Source organism: Juglans microcarpa x Juglans regia, chromosome 8D (assembly GCF_004785595.1).
Source record: "Juglans microcarpa x Juglans regia isolate MS1-56 chromosome 8D, Jm3101_v1.0, whole genome shotgun sequence".
Lineage (NCBI taxonomy): Eukaryota > Viridiplantae > Streptophyta > Magnoliopsida > Fagales > Juglandaceae > Juglans > Juglans microcarpa x Juglans regia.
In genome coordinates, this window is record NC_054608.1 from 32,799,784 (window position 1) to 32,818,642 (window position 18,859).

The 18,859-nt window shown below is 32.6% G+C and overlaps 2 protein-coding genes across 2 annotated transcripts; one reads left to right on the top strand and one right to left on the bottom strand.

Moving 5' to 3' along the window:
- Nucleotides 1-38: 38 nt before the first annotated feature.
- LOC121242112 (beta-amyrin 28-monooxygenase-like) lies at nucleotides 39-2,405 on the top strand. The gene is made up of 4 exons (XM_041140023.1): nucleotides 39-1,048; nucleotides 1,235-1,422; nucleotides 1,756-2,043; nucleotides 2,079-2,405. Exons 1-4 carry the CDS (start codon nucleotides 40-42, stop codon nucleotides 2,088-2,090), a joined length of 1,497 nt encoding a protein of 498 aa, XP_040995957.1. The 5' UTR covers nucleotide 39; the 3' UTR covers nucleotides 2,091-2,405.
- A 2,069-nt stretch (nucleotides 2,406-4,474) lies between these two features.
- LOC121243749 (lupeol synthase-like) lies at nucleotides 4,475-15,916 on the bottom strand. Its single transcript, XM_041141881.1, has 19 exons — nucleotides 15,495-15,916; nucleotides 14,528-14,743; nucleotides 10,548-10,733; nucleotides 9,769-9,858; nucleotides 9,425-9,622; nucleotides 8,960-9,044; nucleotides 8,662-8,828; nucleotides 8,389-8,577; nucleotides 8,194-8,307; nucleotides 7,860-7,979; nucleotides 7,659-7,781; nucleotides 7,467-7,565; nucleotides 6,902-6,958; nucleotides 6,695-6,741; nucleotides 6,469-6,612; nucleotides 6,057-6,234; nucleotides 5,888-5,968; nucleotides 5,120-5,203; nucleotides 4,475-4,963 (listed from the first exon to the last, which is right to left on the bottom strand). The coding sequence occupies exons 2-19, from the start codon at nucleotides 14,720-14,722 to the stop codon at nucleotides 4,853-4,855; spliced, it is 2,268 nt and encodes a 755-aa protein (XP_040997815.1). The 5' UTR covers nucleotides 14,723-14,743; nucleotides 15,495-15,916; the 3' UTR covers nucleotides 4,475-4,852.
- Nucleotides 15,917-18,859: the final 2,943 nt, after the last annotated feature.

Here is an 18,859-nt window from a genome sequence, read left to right on the forward strand (position 1 = left end):
AATCTCAGTACCATAAAATGTATCGCCAAGGAAAAAATAATGCTACACTCAGAGACAATTTCTCACAGCTCAACCATGGAATTCTTCTCCTTCTCCTCCTCCTTCTTCTTCCTAGTCTCCCTTGTTTGTGCTGTTTCTCTGGTTTTTTATTCCTTCGCTTATAAAACCAAAGAAGATGTTCCTGGCACCAAACCAACACTCCCTCCGGGAAGTTTTGGCTGGCCGATTTTGGGTGAAACCCTGCAATTTTTGGCTGCAATCCAACAAGGAGCAGCAGAAAGCTTTGTCTCAAAGAGAACAAGCAAGTACTCCTCCAAAGTATTCAAAACTTCCATTCTTGGGGAGAAATTCATCGTATTTTCAGGCGCTGCAGCAAACAAATTCATCTTCTTCCATAACAGCAAGTCGTTGATACGATGGCGCCCTCCCTCGGTTCAAAAGCTCTTCCCCTCCATTGCTTTTGTGCCCATTGAACATGATGCTGCAAAGGCCAGAAAGTTCATGTCTTTGTTCTTCAAATTCAACGAGACTCAGAAGTTGGTGGCGTCAATCGACTCTATCTCAAGAACCCATTTGCAGAATCACTGGGAGAATAAAGATGAAGTTAAGGTTCATTCTATGGTACAACTCTACACGTTTACATTAGCTTGCCATTTGTTTTTGAGCATAAATGATAGTGAAAAAGTCTCCAAGTTTCTGTGCCATTTCAATACACTAAATAGAGGAATTCTATCCCTACATTTGAACATCCCGGGGACACCATTTTATCATGCAATTAAAGCTGCAGAAGCTCTTAGGAAAGAGATTTATTTGATTATTAAGGAGAGGAGGGAAGCATTAGCAAAGAATTTGGCCTCTCCAACACAGGACGTCCTGACGCAAATGATTGCTGTGCCCTGGGGAGAAGATGGGTTCATGACAGAGTTGGAGATTGCAGATAAGATCTTGGCATTTCTTATTGGAGGCCATGATACTACTACTGCCCCTATCACTTTTGCTATGAAATATCTTGCAGAGATGCCTCACCACTACAATGAGGTTCTAAGAGGTATTCGATTAATTCGGTTTTGTTGTTATCTTTTAATCTTTCATGTAAGGATTGTCTCACTTTATTTATTTTACTTATTCTAGACATTGTTTTATTTTATTCATCACACATGAAATTTTATTTGTTATTAAATTCATGCCTATATCTATAACAAAATAGCTCCTTTAAACTTCTTTTGCTTGATAGAGCAGAGAGAGATAACCGAGCTAATGAAGCCAAGAGAAGTGCTATGTTGGGATGACATCAAAAAAATGAGATACACTTGGAACTTTGCGAACGAGGTGATGAGACATAGAACAATTATTCAAGGTTCTTTTAGAGAAGCCAAGACGGATATCATCTATAAAGGCTACCTCATTCCCAAGGGGTGGAAGGTATATTATCAGCTATTCTGTTACCATGTTAAATTATCAAATTATCGGGTTTCCTTAGCGCACTCCCGATGAATTACGAGCAAAATGCATATGAATCTAAAATAGCAAATGCAAAATGCATCCTATTAGGTAAACTAGCTTTTAGTTAACTATTGTTTTATACAACTACACATAATCCATTGAGAATGCTCTTATTCCTTAATGCTTATGTAGATGGTAATGCGAATTAGTTGCTTAAAACAATATTCTAATACCCTGGTTGATTAATCTTATTCATTCGAACTAAAAAATTCTGATTTTCTCATTCCATTGAGGTTGTTTATTTCTTTTCAGATATATTGGAGCGTGGGTTCAACCCAAAAGAACTCTAAATACTTTTCAGAGCCAGAAAGGTTTAATCCTATTAGATTCGAACAAAATGGACCTTCTCCTTACACATACGTTCCCTTTGGGGCAGGACCTCTTATGTGCCCTGGAAAAGAGTATGCTAGAGTAACTATCCTTGTCTTTCTCCATCATGTAATGAAAATGTTCAAGTGGGAACCAATTCTCCCCAATGAGAAAATAAAAGTAGAGTTGGTTCCCACCCCAGCAGAAGGGTTCCCAGTGAGCATTTCTCATGTCTGGAATTGATTAGATTTTTCTAGTATCATATAATCTCCACGTAATTTCTCCTTTGTAGATTTCTTGGAATATATGGTGGCAAGAATAGGATGCTGTTACATGTTTACAGGGAGATTCGGATAGTCTCAAATTCAAACTTAACTTCCAGCCAGAATATGCCAACAACTTCTTATAACATGGGTACTCTGTATCTTGAATTTTTCTGCTGCAGTGTGAAATCTGTGTTGTGTAGGTGCTGGTAATGTGATGTTGCTTTTGTGCTGTCTAAAGCTGAAGTGTGAAGTGCTGCTATACACTTGTTTGGAATAAGATGATGACTTATGTTATTTATAAGCATGGTGTATAATACATCATTTACCCGTAAGACCTATTATATACCTTCATAAAAAGGATCAAAGTATCTATACTTTTTTATGTACTGATGTCACAGCCTTCCTGTCAGCAGTGTGGTTGGCGTGTCAATAAAAAAAATTACAAAGACAAATGATATTTGAAGTAATAGGGTGTATAAGTCTCATGTAATCCCTTTGAAGAAAATAGGCAAATTTGAGATCCACGCAAAAAAAATTATTTTTTTAATAGTAGATTTCACTTTTTTCAAAAGGAGTGTGCTAAACATGTATACCCTAGAATTGTATTTAGCATTGCTAAATTACAATGAATAATTCTACATACAATCGTGAAGTGTATAAATACTGCGTAATCGCTTTGAAAAGGAGTGGGGTATACTATTAAAAAATTAATTTTTTTATGTTGATTCCATATTTTATTCACTTTTTTCAAAGCGATTACGTGGTAGTTGCACAATCACGGTTGTAAATATATTTTCTCAATTACAAATAGATTTATTTTAGAATAATGCTAAATACAATCTTAAGGTGTGCAAGTTTTGCATGCTCTCTTTCAAAAAAAGTGAGATCTATCATTAAAAAAAAATAATTCTATTTGAAGGCCTTAAAAAATAACGTTTTTATATTGGTGTCAGATTTATTCACATTTTACTAAGTAAATGTATGAGATTTATATACCCTAAAACTTTAAATATCTTTTCTCTTTATTCTAAGATCATTACATATTAAAAATTGATAATTTCATCCATTATTCATTAGATCAGGTTTGTCTGATTTCAAACGAGTGTTTAGGATTTCTAAAAAAAAAAAGAGTATTTGGGATACATTCTGGAAAAAAATAAAAAAAAAACTATCCATATTTTATATTTCGAATTCGGATAATATTAGTTGCTAGTACTGTTCATTTAGGTTCTGGCCAAGGAATCCGGATACGATCCGAACCTGGATTTCAAAACCAAGCTGGAAAGCGGACAGGTTAGCCAGGGTTAAAAACCAGTTTTTAAAAATCCAAAACTTGGGTTTCGGGTTGCACCCGGTAATTTTTTTTTTTTTTAAATCAAGGTCTACATGTTATGAATATTTTTTCATAAAAAAAATGTTGATGCCGCATTCAAACTCTTTTTATTTAATTTTTTAAATCAAAGCCTATTTGTTCCTTAACTACCAATAAAAAGCCACGTGGAGAAGAGTAAAAAAAAACTATAAAATGAATGATTCGTTGGATATAATATGTATTTTCCTTTTGAGTTTCTATCCATTTTGTTGCTAGAAATGAACAAAAAAAAAAAAAAAAAAAAAAAAAAGAGAAACATTAAAACATTCAAATTAAAAAAAAAAAAAAAAATTTGGGTGCCGGGTTTAAAGACCGGGTGTATCCGAATTTTTCTATGTGAGTACTGGCCCGGATCAAATTCGGGTTGGAACCCGTAACTAGAACCCGATTATCCAAATTTCGAATCGGGCCGTGAAAACCCTGGTCCGGATGAACAAGTCTATTAGTTGCCTGAATCCTGTGCTCCCAAATGTATTGATCAGTGTATTTGTGTGTTTTTTTAAAACACACAAATACACTGATTTTAAAAGTTGTCTTTCTGTCCAATATACATTAATTTTATGACAGAAAAGACTTAAGTGGCTCTGTCTGAGTCAACATATTTAATAAGGGTTTTGCTATGTACAAGTAAGTTTCGTACCAATCTGCATACTAATGTTGTTATCTTTATATTCTAAATTCAAATTAGCATTGTTTTCAATAAAATATACTTTCTGATTAATCATATTGAATGTGTGTGCGTATTAATGCGCATAATCGCTTACAATTAGATTTTTCCATTTAATAAAATCAGTTGTCATGCAATACAAAAACTAAAAATAGAAAATTAAGATTAAAAGATAAAATAACTAAAATTAAGAAACAACTCAAATTGAAAAAAATACTTAAAAATGAAAAGTAAATTAGCATCAAAAGAACACCTAAATCATCAAGACCTAAATTTGTAAACCAAAAAACAAAAAATAAATTTAAAAAACAAGAAATGTAAAAACTAAATTTAGAAAATAAACTAAAACACACTAAATTAACTAAAACATTTACATAAAACTAGAAACAAAAAATAATTCACAAAATTAGAAAATAAAATAGTATTATTTATCTTTATTCCATCTAACTCGATTACTTTTACGTTATTGAGTAGTGGAAGTTTACAAGAGTTGCTTACACAAGAAACGGCATAATGACGTGATTTTACGTCGTGCTGAAAAAAAGACATTTTACATCTTTCAAGCATTAAATATTATTTGTGGCAAGTATTATCTATGTTTCTTGCTGGTATTTGATTTTGTATATATGTGTATTGAAGAGAGGTAGCAATAGCATGTTCTTCAAGCTGTAAATATATATTTGGGGTGGCGACCTTCAATATGCAAGCCTCTGCAAATGCAGACTGAGGTACGTATTAAGGAAGCAGAACTCGATTTCGATATTCACCAAGAGCCCACAAGGGAAAAATGTCTCTATATGCTGCGTAGTTTAGTCCACAATACCTAAAAAACACCCCTGTGATTTCCTGCTGACAGTAACCACTTGTCATTTTATGCTTGAAAATGATACCTTTGTGTGTAGAAAACTGTTTTTTATATGGAGAAATGGAAGAAAATAACTAAGATGAACACTTAAAGTTAACTGAAGTGTGCTGGGTACTTTTTGAATAAACATGAATTACCTCTTGAGGGAAGTCACCATCTTTCATTTGTGAATTGATCAATACCCTTACTCCGCGATGAATTGGTGTTGGATCTATCTTAGCCTAAATTAGGAAAAACATTCAGAACTTTAAATTTTGAGACCATGCAATTAAATTCTGACTTCCTTGACTTAGTTTGAGGGTTCTAAATCATATATATTTTTTTGTTTATATGCTGGTTTAGCTCTTTGAAATAACGCCTCTTCTTTCTATAACTCATTGAGTCTCCTTTAGTCTTCTGTGGGAGACTTGCTTTAGATAGACGTCTGTTAATCAGATATAGACAATATTAAAGACTACAACTTTAAAATGTATTGCATCTACACAAAGTCGCAAAAGTTTATCCAAAATTAGAGTACATGCAGAATTATGCAGAAAAAGAAGGTTGACATGCCAATGGCTTTTGGCTTCTGTTTAACTTGATTCTTACTGTGTAAGTTGCAATGACTTGAAAGTATAAAGTAATTCATGAATAAAATTTTTGAATCACTCGTTTTTCAAGCTCTAAAATGAAAACTAAGTTTTTATTTTCTCCATTAACATGCATTATTTTAGAATGTATTAATTCCACTGTCATCCAATATAGTTGCTGGATTCCTGACCTTGTCATGATACTTCCCCAACTTATATATAGCCAACTCTACACTATTGATGACACATTGGTACCCTCAATCTTAACAATGTTGTAAATGCAGCAAATTTAACATGCAACCACTTGAATAATCGTGAAGAAAATGATAGAATCACCTGTCCTGCCTCAATGAGGGATAACACAGCCCATGCGGTTTGGACTACATTTGCTCGTTTACCTTCTAGATTTGTCCATACCTGTTTCCCAAAGAAACTCACTTGATTTCTCTCTTTTCACATTCCTCTATCTCTTTTCATGTTCAAATTGAAAAAAAATAACAAATACCTTGTTGTGGCTTGAAAGGTAACTCTCTCCCCATCCACCATTGGGTAGCTGCTTTGATAGCAAAAACTCGCAAGCTTTGCGCAAAGCAGGACAATTTTGGTAGTTTCTTCCACAGGCTGCCAATGCCCCTACACCAAACCATGTACCATAGGTGTAGCAAATACCCCAATCACCATACCTGTATAAATGACAGTCTCTGTAAATACTCATGTTTCCACCTTTAATAATCCTATAATCCTAACTCTAACCAAAAGAAAGACAGTAACATCTTATGCAGTCTCCTACTGTTATAACCATAATAGGCTTCTTTTATTTCAGTGTCTAGATAGAGTGAGATTAGAGAGAAAAGTTCACAGTAATGTATAGAGCAATATTGATTTCAAGAATGCAATGTGTGAAAATAACATATTACCATGATCCATCAAGTTGTTGTATGTTCTCAATGAATTGAATTGCCTTGGAAATGCCACTGTCTATCTCCTTCCTTCGGTGTTCAGGGTAGAATTTCCTAAAGAGTGCAAGACCTTGTACTGCTGATGAAGTGCACTCTATGTACCTATAAGGTGACACATTTTTTCCTGTGAGGAAGCAAACAGAACACTAACATGGCAATTGCTGTTGTGTTGAAGTTATCTTACTCTCTCTCAAACAGAGGATCCTCAAAGACCTCCGTGGGGTTGAACTTCTGCAAGTAAAATATGAATAAAATTTATGTTAACGGGTACTGCTGAGCTAGCACAGTGATTTCTTGTCATAAATATGAACAAACCTCTCTCCTTGTGCAAAATTTGAGATGTTGAAACGAGTTATGGAGAGCAGTTAATTATAATTGTTGGAGAAGTTACCTGCATCCATGGGGATGCTCTCCGAGGCTCCCATGCTGGGAAACCACCATTGCTACTCTACATTGGCAATTGAAAGAAATTCAATTATTTTGGTGAACCATTTTAGAAATGCAACACAATGAAGTTACAGAAGTGAGATGAATTATCTAACTAGAAACAGGTTTTTAGTTTGAGAAATATTGTTCTTCATCCTCAATTTTGTTATCCTCAATCACATCAGCTGGTGTGTCATGTTTTTAGTGCCTTTTCATTTCCTATGAAGCCACTTAATATGTGTCATATTATTAGCAAGTGCGATTAAAGATGATAAAATCAAAGATGTGGAGTATAATTGATCTTTTAGTTTTGAGAAATGATAGTTGCAATCGTGAGTCCACAAGCGCCGTGCAATCACTTTGAAAAAAGTAAATATATGTGGGACCCACATAAAAAAATTAATTTTTTAATAGTGGACCCACTCTTTTTTAAAGTGACTGTACGACGTTTGCGCACTTCACGACTGCATATAGCAATATTCTAACTGTGTCAAAAGAGAAGCATGGGTATTGGTAAGATGAATTCTTACTTGTAGAGAAAGAATGATATTGACAGCATCATAAAACCTCTCAGTCTCAAGTTTTTCCCCAACTAGGTCCGCTGATATTTGTGAGAGCAAAAGTGTAACCTGCAGAAGAGAAGGCTTAGCCAAAAGTTGAACAAACCTTGAGAATGTGGGATTTTAGTAAGTACATGTATCATGACAGAATTGAAGCAGTACTTTCAACCCCTCTCCTGTGACATCAGAGACTTGCCAGCCGTAGTCCTCCATTGAGAATGTCCATGATCCTTTAGATATGTGCCGATACATAGCTCTGAAGTCCCCAGAAGGGTTTTCTTTGACCTAGAAAATAACATGATCAAGTTATAAGAAGCATATCTTCCACATTCCATGCAAGGGATATTTGACATATATTCTTACCTGTGAAGCCTTCATAAAATCATGCGCTTTACGTAGAGTTGGTCCGTAATCTTCATTTAGATTACAAGATAGAATCGCTTGAATAGCAAAGACTGCAATCCATGTCTGACAGCCCAAACTCTACATCAAAATCAGGCATTGTTAAGTGAATTTTCAAAAAAAGATGAAATTTCAAATGCACCAAGATTTTGCAGTTCTTTAGGCTTGACAATTGAGTATACATGATTGCATGAACATAGACCCTTATTTATGGAAGTGGTGCTGATTTATGCTTTTGTAGTTCTTGTTTCACGAAGGATCAGTACCTAAAAGAGGATAGGGATGATCATATAACCTGAAATTTTAAGCCATCTTCAGCAACCCAGTAGTAGTCTGGAAGTCTGGCTAAATGAAGCTTGTACGCCTCCGAATTTGGTTCTTCAACCCAACGAGCCATCATGCATAACACCTACAAATTAATTTCTTTGAGAACACGTTGAATTATATATTTTTCTTTCATTATGATTTAAATGTAGGAATAGTTACTGACCTTTTCTACGCATCCAAGGCATAGATATCTGCTGGTCTCGTCCTCATAACGTACATGACCAATAGCAGCTTTTAGTGCTCTCTCTCTCAACATTGAAAAGGGCCAACGTGCCAGGAAAGGCTCTGCTACATGGTAAAGAAATCCCCACAGCACATCTTGTATGAGAGGATGCGGATAGTATAGATCCTCCTATTCATTAAGTTAGCACTGTGAAATTATCTGAGCTGAACATAAAGGAAAAGAAAGGCAAAAAGATCAAGATTCTGAGCCCACCTTTGCAATTATATCCCTGGCTTTATTCCAATTAACCAGAGAGTAAGGCTCGTTGTAAAGCTCTTCTCTTATTGATAGAACCAACTCAGTGATCGGACCGACAAACCTCTTTCCATATATATAAGACATTGGCATGTAAACCAAGCGAGAGTAGCATAACATTATGCCTGCATTTCATATAATGAAAGGCCATGAGTGTATACAACAGATTCACAAGACCAACAGCCGCATAAATGTTTGAGTAATGGTCATTATCACACACTTTCTTAAACCAAAATGATGTTATAAGCACAAAAACCTGGATTAAGAGGGACGGATTTAGGAATAAGCCAGAACTCTGGGGGTAATGGATGGCAGCCTGACCACTCATATGCTCCTAGTACCTATACATGACAGACATTTGAGTTCTCACTACACAGATAGAACAATAAAGACTGATGTAGACATATCATGGTAAAAATCTTATTAAATGTCATCAGTTTATTTCCATTAAAGATCAGCCTGTAAGATAATTCCTTTCAATGCATACTTTCACAACCCAAAGCTGTCATACTTTTGTCTTGCTAGCCAAATATGCATGTTATCATGAGATCTCAAGAGTCAAGATTTCAATTTGCTAAAATGATGGAAACTTACTTTGATTTACAAATAAGTTAGAATCTGATTTAATTTTCTAAAATCAATGAAACTAATTCTTATTTAATACTGATGTATCAGATTTAGCTCCTAAGAATTTATGGGAACACTCAGAAATTGTTCATACCGAGACCCAAAACTTTCCCCATGATGGCATAGCCACTAAACCACCATGGTCAAGGATCCATTTTCGGGCTCTAGCCATGGCCATATCTTCACCATCTTCAGGTCCCTCTCCAAGTATTCTCAAGGCAATATAGCAAAAAGCTGAGCCAAACATTGTGCTTTTACTTACTATATGGAAACTCCATCCTCCGTCTTCATTCTGTCCAACAAACAAACAAGAAAAAAATCATGTATATTGATTTTCCAGACACAATTTCAGTTTCCTAGGCCATCTTGGTTGGCTGAATATTTCAACGCCAAGCATTTTTCAATATTAAAAAAATAAAAATAAAAATGAAACAACACCTGAGTATTATAAAAGTATCGAATAATTTCCTTCCGGTGTTCTGAAGACCAAATATGGCTGAGATCTCCAGTAATGTACAAAGCAAATACCTACATATTGTGATAACTTCAATCTAAAGTTAGGCATTACAAATAATTCAGCAGGTTGATTTGTATGTCAAGCAACATATAAGAAAAATAACTGTAAAAATATACAGGTGTATTTGCATGTGTATAAGCTTATTTCTTAACAAATAAAAGAAGCTTTGTTCCCTTTTTTATTTTCTTTTTTGGTTTACTATGCAAGATGTTTTAACATAGGTAAAGGGGATATAGAAAGGGGATTTACTATGCATCAGCCACTATTTACCCTTACACCTCATACTTATAGCTTTTTCATAGGATGTGAGGGTATTTTTCATAACATATGAAAGTATTTTTCGTAAGGTGTGAAGTGTGAGACGGTGAATAGTAGCTAATGAGAAAAAATTTTCTATAGAAAGCGAGTAACTTTTTTAGATAGTCCTGCATATGGATACATGTTACTCTCATCCAATCATGTATGACATAGCCTTAAAAAAATGGTGTTTATATAACATAACATTTTATGATAAGATGCGAGTATCAGTTGACTTATATTTCGAAAGTATGTAATAATTATATAAAGAAAGCATATGTCTTGTATTTAAATAGTTTAAGAGTTTATGCATACATACTTATCCTAACCGAAATGAGGGGAAAAAAACAAGGAATAAACAAACATTGTATTGAATTGAAGTAATGGTGGGAAAAAAAAGTACCAAGGGTGGAAGATAAAACAAGGGTCCACCAAATTCAGCAGGCCAGTGGCCATCATGGGCCTGAAGGGAGGAAAGGGAGCCTAGTGCTCTTCTCAGTGTAATTGTTACTGCTTCCACTGTTATCTCCTCTGTTTCTTGCACTTTCACTGCTGGTGGAATTGCCCCGCATGGATTCTCCTTTCTAAGCTGAGAGAGTTCATGCAAAAAATAAAGTAAAAAACAATTACATTTTATAAGATTCCAACGCAAAGCCCATGAGTCGTTTGATCCCAATATGTTTTTGGCAGAAATTTGATCACAGTCGTCTCAGTAACTATTTAAATCTCCCCTGTTCCTTAATGGTATTTTTTTTCTTTATTTTTTTGGCACACCCAATCACGTACCAATGATGAAGAATTGTTGGTGTTTTATTTTATTTATTTATTTATTTTTATTATAATTATAATGGATCTCAAATAATGATGTATTAGACGCACCATACTTGGATAACTCCAAATTAAAATGAAAGAAATGAAAGGCTTTTAAATTAGATGAAATTATGTCAGAAAATCAACATAAAGAAGATTAAGGCTCGGAAGTGAGATGGGATGAGAGTTCTTTGAATATAAGTGAAATGGTTTGTGAGTATTAGTTAAATAGTTTTAGGTAAAATGTTTTATTGAGTTTTGAGAAAGGAGAGATCAGAAAAAGTTGAATAAAAATATTCTAAAGTTAAAATATAATAGTATTATTTTTTATGTTTTGTTTAGAAATTTGAGAAAGTTGTAATGATTAGATAATTATTAGATAAAAAAGTTGAATATTTGAAATTAAAAAGTATTTGTGTTTGAATGATATTTGGAAAGAAAATTATAAAAAATTTTGAGATCATCTCACTTTCCAAACAAACCCTTAATTTTGGATTGTTAAATAGCATTAATGAAATGGTATACATATAAAAGTATTGCTATGAAAAAAGATTTTCTAAGTTGTTGTCTAAACTTATGGGGTCTCAGAGAGGTAGAGTGGTAGACACATCAAGTGAGTTTTACGATATTTATTACCATTTAATATTACTTAAAATATTTGTTGATGTAAAAGTTTGTTGGCTAAGATTAGATGATTAGGACCTATTTGAATTATTGGATGAATGTAATTTGTCTTTATCTTTATCTATGAATATTTGAATTCAAAGATAAATAGATTAATAGATAAATATTTGTCTTTATCTTTATATCTGAATATTTGACTTCTAAGATAAACGGTTAAATAGATAAAGGTTCAAAAGACTTTTGATCAAGATTAAATATTTGAAAAGATAGGAGATATCAAACAGAAAAAATTTTGAACTATCAAGAAGTTATTCAGAACAGAAGCTGAACAGAAATCAGTTACTGCAAAGAAGAGTTATCGCGACATGTCAGCAATCCGTTAAGAGACATCTTCGCGACAGATTCTATCCGTCAGCAAAATCCTACTGAAACTGAAACTCTTTCCAGATAGTTTATTTAAGGGATTCTACTGGTTAAGATTATCAGTGATTTAAATCTACATATTTTCTAGAGTACTTTCTAGTACATTGTTTGGTGAGAAAATTCTTTAGTGAATTTATATATTTGTGATCTCTCTTTGAGTGTGATCGTGCTTCAAGCGTGGAGGATCGTGTGATTGGATTTCAACCCCTAGAGTTCTAGGAGGAAAGCCAATATTTGAAGATCGCCAGAGGTTCTGGCTGCTATCGCGGTAGAAGACAAATAGGTCGTTTGTCTGGACAAGTAAGAGAGTCAAGGTGCAAAAGTTTTGTAATTGATGAGGACTTGTAATTGATTTTCAAATAATAATATTGACTTTTTTGGGTTTGGCTGCCAGTAGGGTTTTATATTTAAAGAGTTCTTTAAAGGGTTTCCCTTCGATACCAATCTTAGTGTTATGCAATTTATTTATTTTATGTATTTGATTGTTTATTAAATTAATTGCATGCTTGACAACTAACTAATTTGTTGAGTGAATTTGCAGATATTTCCACTGCATTACATGGGTAATTTCAATATTTATACAGATATCAATGAATGATGTATGACTCACTTGAATGTGTCAATTTTTCTCTTACTTAAAGTGTTTAAGTTCAACAATAACTTAGGAACATAGAGGTTTGGATAGTGAGTTAATATGAGATGAAAGTTGAAAAAAATATTATTAGAATATTATTTTTTAATATTATTTTTGTTTTAAAATTTGTAAAAGTTGAATTATTTATTATATTTTGTATGGACGTTTGGAAAAGTTATAATAGAGGCTCTTTCAATCCAAACAATGCCTAAATTTATTTCGGATAGAGATGCACGGAACTTAGAAGTTTTTTTTTAAAAAGTGGATTTTTGTCACTGTTCATAGTCCATGTTTTAATCTTTTTTCTCACGTACAATTACACGTTTATGGATGTGTATGACACACATCGTGATATGAATATGACCCCTCAAAATTGAATTTTGGGCTCTCCCAATTAATACAGTACTTGTACATTTAGTGCGATATGAAAAGGAAATGGTGTTCTCTAAGTCAAAGTGCCCTAGAAAAACTCTCTGATTATTCCCCGAAGTTATCATGAAACAAATGGAAACTCAATGATTACAACCATTATATATTCAATTCCCATTTTTAAGGTTGAATGTAAGGTCCCTATGCTGCTGTAGTCTCAATTTCATGAATAATTATCAATTCAAGTAAGAGAGAAAAGACATATCAAGTAGACCCTACAACATTAATTTATTACTGCCAGACACACATAGATGATATATATATATATATATATATATATATATATATATTGAACGGTATTAAATGAACAATAAATAATATAAGGCTTACTTGATACTCTCAAGTTCTGGTAATAACTTAAAAAAAAAAAAAAAACCTTTATCCCAATTTAATAAGTTGTATATATATGTGCAACAAAGTCTACATGATGCACTGAAAGTAATGGATGATAAATAATTTTGAAAGTGACTAGCATAAGCACTACCATCAATAAATTTGTTGATAAATTTTTGTCATGACTTGATAAGGGATGGGAGAATTTAATGTCTTATGAAAAGGAAATTATGTCATGGATGTCTCTCCTGCATGCTGATCTGTCATTTCTCAAGACCACTCTCATAATGATTTGTAATGCATTTAAATATTTTGGTTGTGGAAATTATCATATGGAAAGGATACAACAAAAAAATGTGAAAATGTAAGCTAGCCACCTTCAAGATTATAATTATGATAATTTTCTTTATTTTTCCTAATTATCTTTGCTACCCAAAAAAGAAAAGAAAAGAAAAGAAAAGAAAAGAAAAGAATAGAATTCTTTGGCTCCAAACAAAAAAAGGAAAAAAAAATAAATTGTTTGCCTATCTCCTCTCAAACAATTTAATTAAAAACCTATTGACCTTCCTCAAGAATGTGAAAATGATACTGATTTACTGATGTCAGTGACCAATTTAGAATAATAATTATTTACGTAATGGAAAATGATAAAATTATATCTACTTTGTTTTGTGAAGCTGAGATTCATTTTTAATTGTAGGTTAGATTGTAAAATAGTTGTTAAAGCATTGTTGGTGTATCATTTACCTATTAGATCTTAATTTCTTTAAACAGTTTTTCTATAAGTCGGTATATATATATTAACACACGACTTATAATGATCAAATCCGTTGTAATTTAAAAAAAAAAAAAAAAAATCAAAACACTTATTAGTTTTTAGCATACTTGATTTGGAAAACTTCCACATCAGCAGTACCGTGCTGGGTATTGCTGAGTGTGTGAAAAATAAAGTACTACAAGAAAAATATTTTATTTTTTTGTATAAATGAGTCTCTTTTCATCGTAAATAGTCATTCTTATTATAAATAATTTATTATAAATACTCATTTTTTATGTAAAGAGGCTTATAAATAGATATTTTCTCTTCTTTAAATTATAAAAAATACATTGAGGTGAGAAGAAAGAGAAACCTGCATTCGCATTAAAAGATCAGAACTTTGTTTCTTTGTAAATCGGTTTTTCTTATACTCTTCACGGACTCTTTCAACTTCAGCACGTTCTTCAAGAGTACCGGCATCAGGATCGAATTCCCAGTGTTCCCGTCCGATGAAATTGTTTACACTCACCAATCCTTTCCCTCCTTCTGCTATCTTCAATTTCCACATCCTCTATGGAAAAAAAATAACCTATTTCCGGCCAAAAATCATGATCACTATTCCAATCATTGATATTGAAGCATATCATAAAACAATTACGTACATACAAATTATGATAAAATACAAAATAAAGTGAAGAAAAACACATGCAAAAGCACTCATGTGAAGAAGAAAATACTAGGAATATTTAGTGTTGTTCAGCCGTTTTAGGCCTACTTGTTGGGTCCATTTATATAAAGTAGTACCTAATGTGTAAATTTATATGATATGATCAACTTGATGATATATATTGATCTATGTATTATGTAATACATATCTTTATAAGATGAGAAATACTATTCATCTATCGATTGAGCAAATCATGTCGGGTAGGTTATCACATTTATAAAAAAAAAAATGCGATTTTTTTATCCGCCTTAAAATCTCATCAATACTCAATTCTTCAATAAGAATAAAATATAAAAAAAATCTCTAAAAATAAGAAATATAATTATGAAATTAAAAAACTTATATGTAATAAAATCAGTTCAGGTTCTCATCAATTCAAACTGAATTGGACCAACCAATATGAATCAAATACTCTTTATGATCATCAGCTAATTGATCTTAATCTACACACACACACACACACACATTGAGAGTGAGTACTAAGTGATGCAATTCTGTCATGGAATTGAAGTTTTTGAGTGAAGAAAGGTTGAATATTGATCATGATGATCATCAGACTCTAATCATTCATACTTATTCGAAAAGTACTGGAAATGGGCGCATACGTACGTACCCTTTTGGTTGAGGACGGACTTGGTGAAGTCGAGAGCTCGACCAGCTTGGAATCCCTCTCAAGTTTTTTCTTTTCTTTTTCTTCCCAAACACAAAGTAATTAATAATTATCTTGAAGCAAACAGTACTATTTTCTTATCAGAGAGAGAATTTGAAAGGAAATTTTGTAACAGAGAGTGCTCATGCATGAGAGTGAGAAACATAAACTAGAGATATGGTTTTTTATATATGTTGATGAACAAAGGTGGAGAACCTATTTTCTGTCTTGTAAGTTGTCACTAGAGACCAAAGCTAAATGATTTTAGCAGCCAAATTATAATTGTTTTGACGAGCGAACCTCGGCCTGGTGTGCTGCCTGCCTGCCTGCCTATCTCGATCGACACGTGCATCATGCAGAGTAGTTCTATTGCGACTTTGCAGTACCACCACCATGCATGTATTAAAAACTAAAAAAAAAAAGACCCCGAAATCATCTACAAATTAAGCCCTTAGCCACACAAGTCGGACTCATGAGTAGTACTACTAACAGATTGCATGCACACATCATCACAAAATGTACCGACTGAAATACTAATTATCTCATTCTCGCAGTGCAAATTCTGATGTGCATGCAAGATTTGATAAAAAGAGCAGCATTTTCATGATTTACATGATAGATTCTCGTCAGTATAGTACTTTACCTAACGTTATTTTCTTAACTTTTGACGATGAAAATTATGACCCACCTATGCACTCATTCTACTCAAGTACTAGCCTAGCTATAATATCAGTACTTTCAGGCCTAGCTTGTTTAAGTAATTAATATGAAATAAAATGAGATAAAATATTTTATTAAAAATTAAATAAAATATTATTAGAATATAATTTTTAATATAATTTTTATTTTAAAATTTAAAAAAATTAAATTATTTATTATATTTTATATAAAAATTTAAAAAAATTATAATAATAAAATAAAATAAAATAAGATAATTTTGTATACCCAAACCAATTAAATGCATTTGCTAGGATCCCTTTTAATTAGTTCGTTAATTAATGCAGCTTTCACCTGTCAATCTCCTCTCTTTGAACTTGCAAATCACCTATTTATGGCGGTATGCTGACCTCCTTTCCTTATCTTGACTTTTCTTATACTCTGATGCAAATTCAATTTGATATGGGATATTTAGAACTAAATTATACGTTGATTATATTGAAATATAATTTTAAGAAGATAGATTTATATAAATATAGAAGAAAAAACTTAATATATTCCTTGGACTAAAGGCCATATTAGTTATTTTTCATTAAATCATATATTTATCCTTATTTTCGTCTTTTTAGTAAATATTTGGTTTCAAGTTTTGGTAGGTTAAGGTCATACAATAATTTAGATTTTTTCATTTTTGAAAAAATATCATAATTTTGAATTTTACAACTATTTAAGTCCAGCTTTTGGGCTTCATAAAATAATTTCAAATTTTTTTAATCAATATTATTCGTAGTTGTTTTCTCTGTATTTTGAGAGAATCTCTTATCTTCTCTGTGCTGATCATCTGTTGGAACTAGCCATCAGAATTAATCTCTATTCTGTCTGGCATTAGTTGGCATAAGCACTTTAGCCTCTTTCCTAAGGTGATATCTCATCAGTTTCCATGGCTGGTGGTTGCGGTCATGGTCGTCGTGGGCAGGTTTTGAACGAGGAAGTCCTACACCGTGATCATAGAGTTCAAGATGTGATGATTGAGGATTTGCAGAGTTAATCCGGTGTCTAATGGTGCAAGATATCGATGATCGTGAGATGAAAGATCACGATTTCGATTCTAGTTTTGAGAACCCGTAGCACAAGCGTGCTCTATTTTGGAGGTACCGTGGTAGGGAGAGCTTTATGGGGACCTTGATTTCAGAGTTGATTTACCAAAATTCTTTGGTACTCTTTAAGCTGAAGGTTTCGTTGATTTATTGCATGAGGTTGAGTGAATTTATTACTTTGAGGAAGAAGAGTTTGAGGATGGACATTCTTTCATAGGGTAGAACTCTATACCAATCTACGATACCTATCTTGATGAAGATAACCTAGTGGATAAGGTAATTATTTTATTGAAAACATAGAAAATTTAGAAAAAGAAAATTGTGGTGAAGTTTTGAAATTTGAAAATCATGAAACAACTTTTGAGACAATTAATTATGTTGATTTTCTTGGAGTTGAGGATTTTTTTTTTTTTTTCAAATTCTCCTATGCAAAATATTTTTTTTTTTTTGGATTTGAGATGTGGGAAAAAAACTTAATTTTGGAGTCTAAGATGTTCAATATTATTTTACTTTGACATGATAAAATCAATTTTAATTTTTCCATGATAATTGGGATGATACAACAAAAGGAAAGAAATATTAGTCTAATTTGAAATCCAAAAGATCGAGGCAAAAAAGTTTAGAATTCGAGGACGAATTCTCTCCAACCCGGTGAGAATGATGCAAACCCAAATTGATATGGGGTATTTAGGTCCAAATTATACGTTGATTGCATTGAAGTACTACTTTAAGAAGATGAATCTGTACAAATATAGAAGGAAAATCTTAATATATTCTTTGGACTAAGGGCCATATTAGTTATTTTCAATCAAATCATATATTTATGCTCATTTTTGTCTTATTAGTAAATATTTGGTTTCAAGTTTTAGGAATGATTCTAATTTTTATTTTGGCCAAATCTTTAGTAGGATTCTTGTATATTTATGTATTTATTTTTTATACAATAATTTAGATTTAATTATCATAATTTTGAATTTTGCAGTTATTTAAATCTGACTTGTGGGTTTCATAAAATAATTTTGAATTTTAATATTAATCAATATTATTCAGAGTTGTTTTCTCTGTATTTTAGGAAAATCTCTTGTCTTCTCTGTATTGATCATCTGTTGAAACTAGCCATCAGAATTAATCTCTATTAGGTCTGGCATCATACTCTCTCTCTCTCAAAGTGGCGCCCAGATTGAGTGTCAAAGTGGCTCCTAACTTCTTGCAAAGTACAGTTTTTGAGTGCTCTAACTAGATTGAAATATATATAAAGGGAAGTCTTTGTTGTGCACATTCTGCAAATTACTCATGCTTGCTTGCAAGAGCATTCCTTGTTTGAAGGGTACTATTCAAGGGTGAGCCCCAGATTAATGGTTTGAAGCTAGAGAGAGGAACAAAAAAGTTAAAATTAACTCCATTTCAGGATAATCATATTAATTTTGGGTTAGAGCTAAAAACCATAAAGTACTAAAGATATTGCATGGTTTCAAAGGTCGAGAAATATCTTAGACGTGTTTGAACTATAGCTAGCTATCCAGGATGGAATATTTCTGTGCATTATTGTTTTTGCCATAAATGGTCCATCGACAT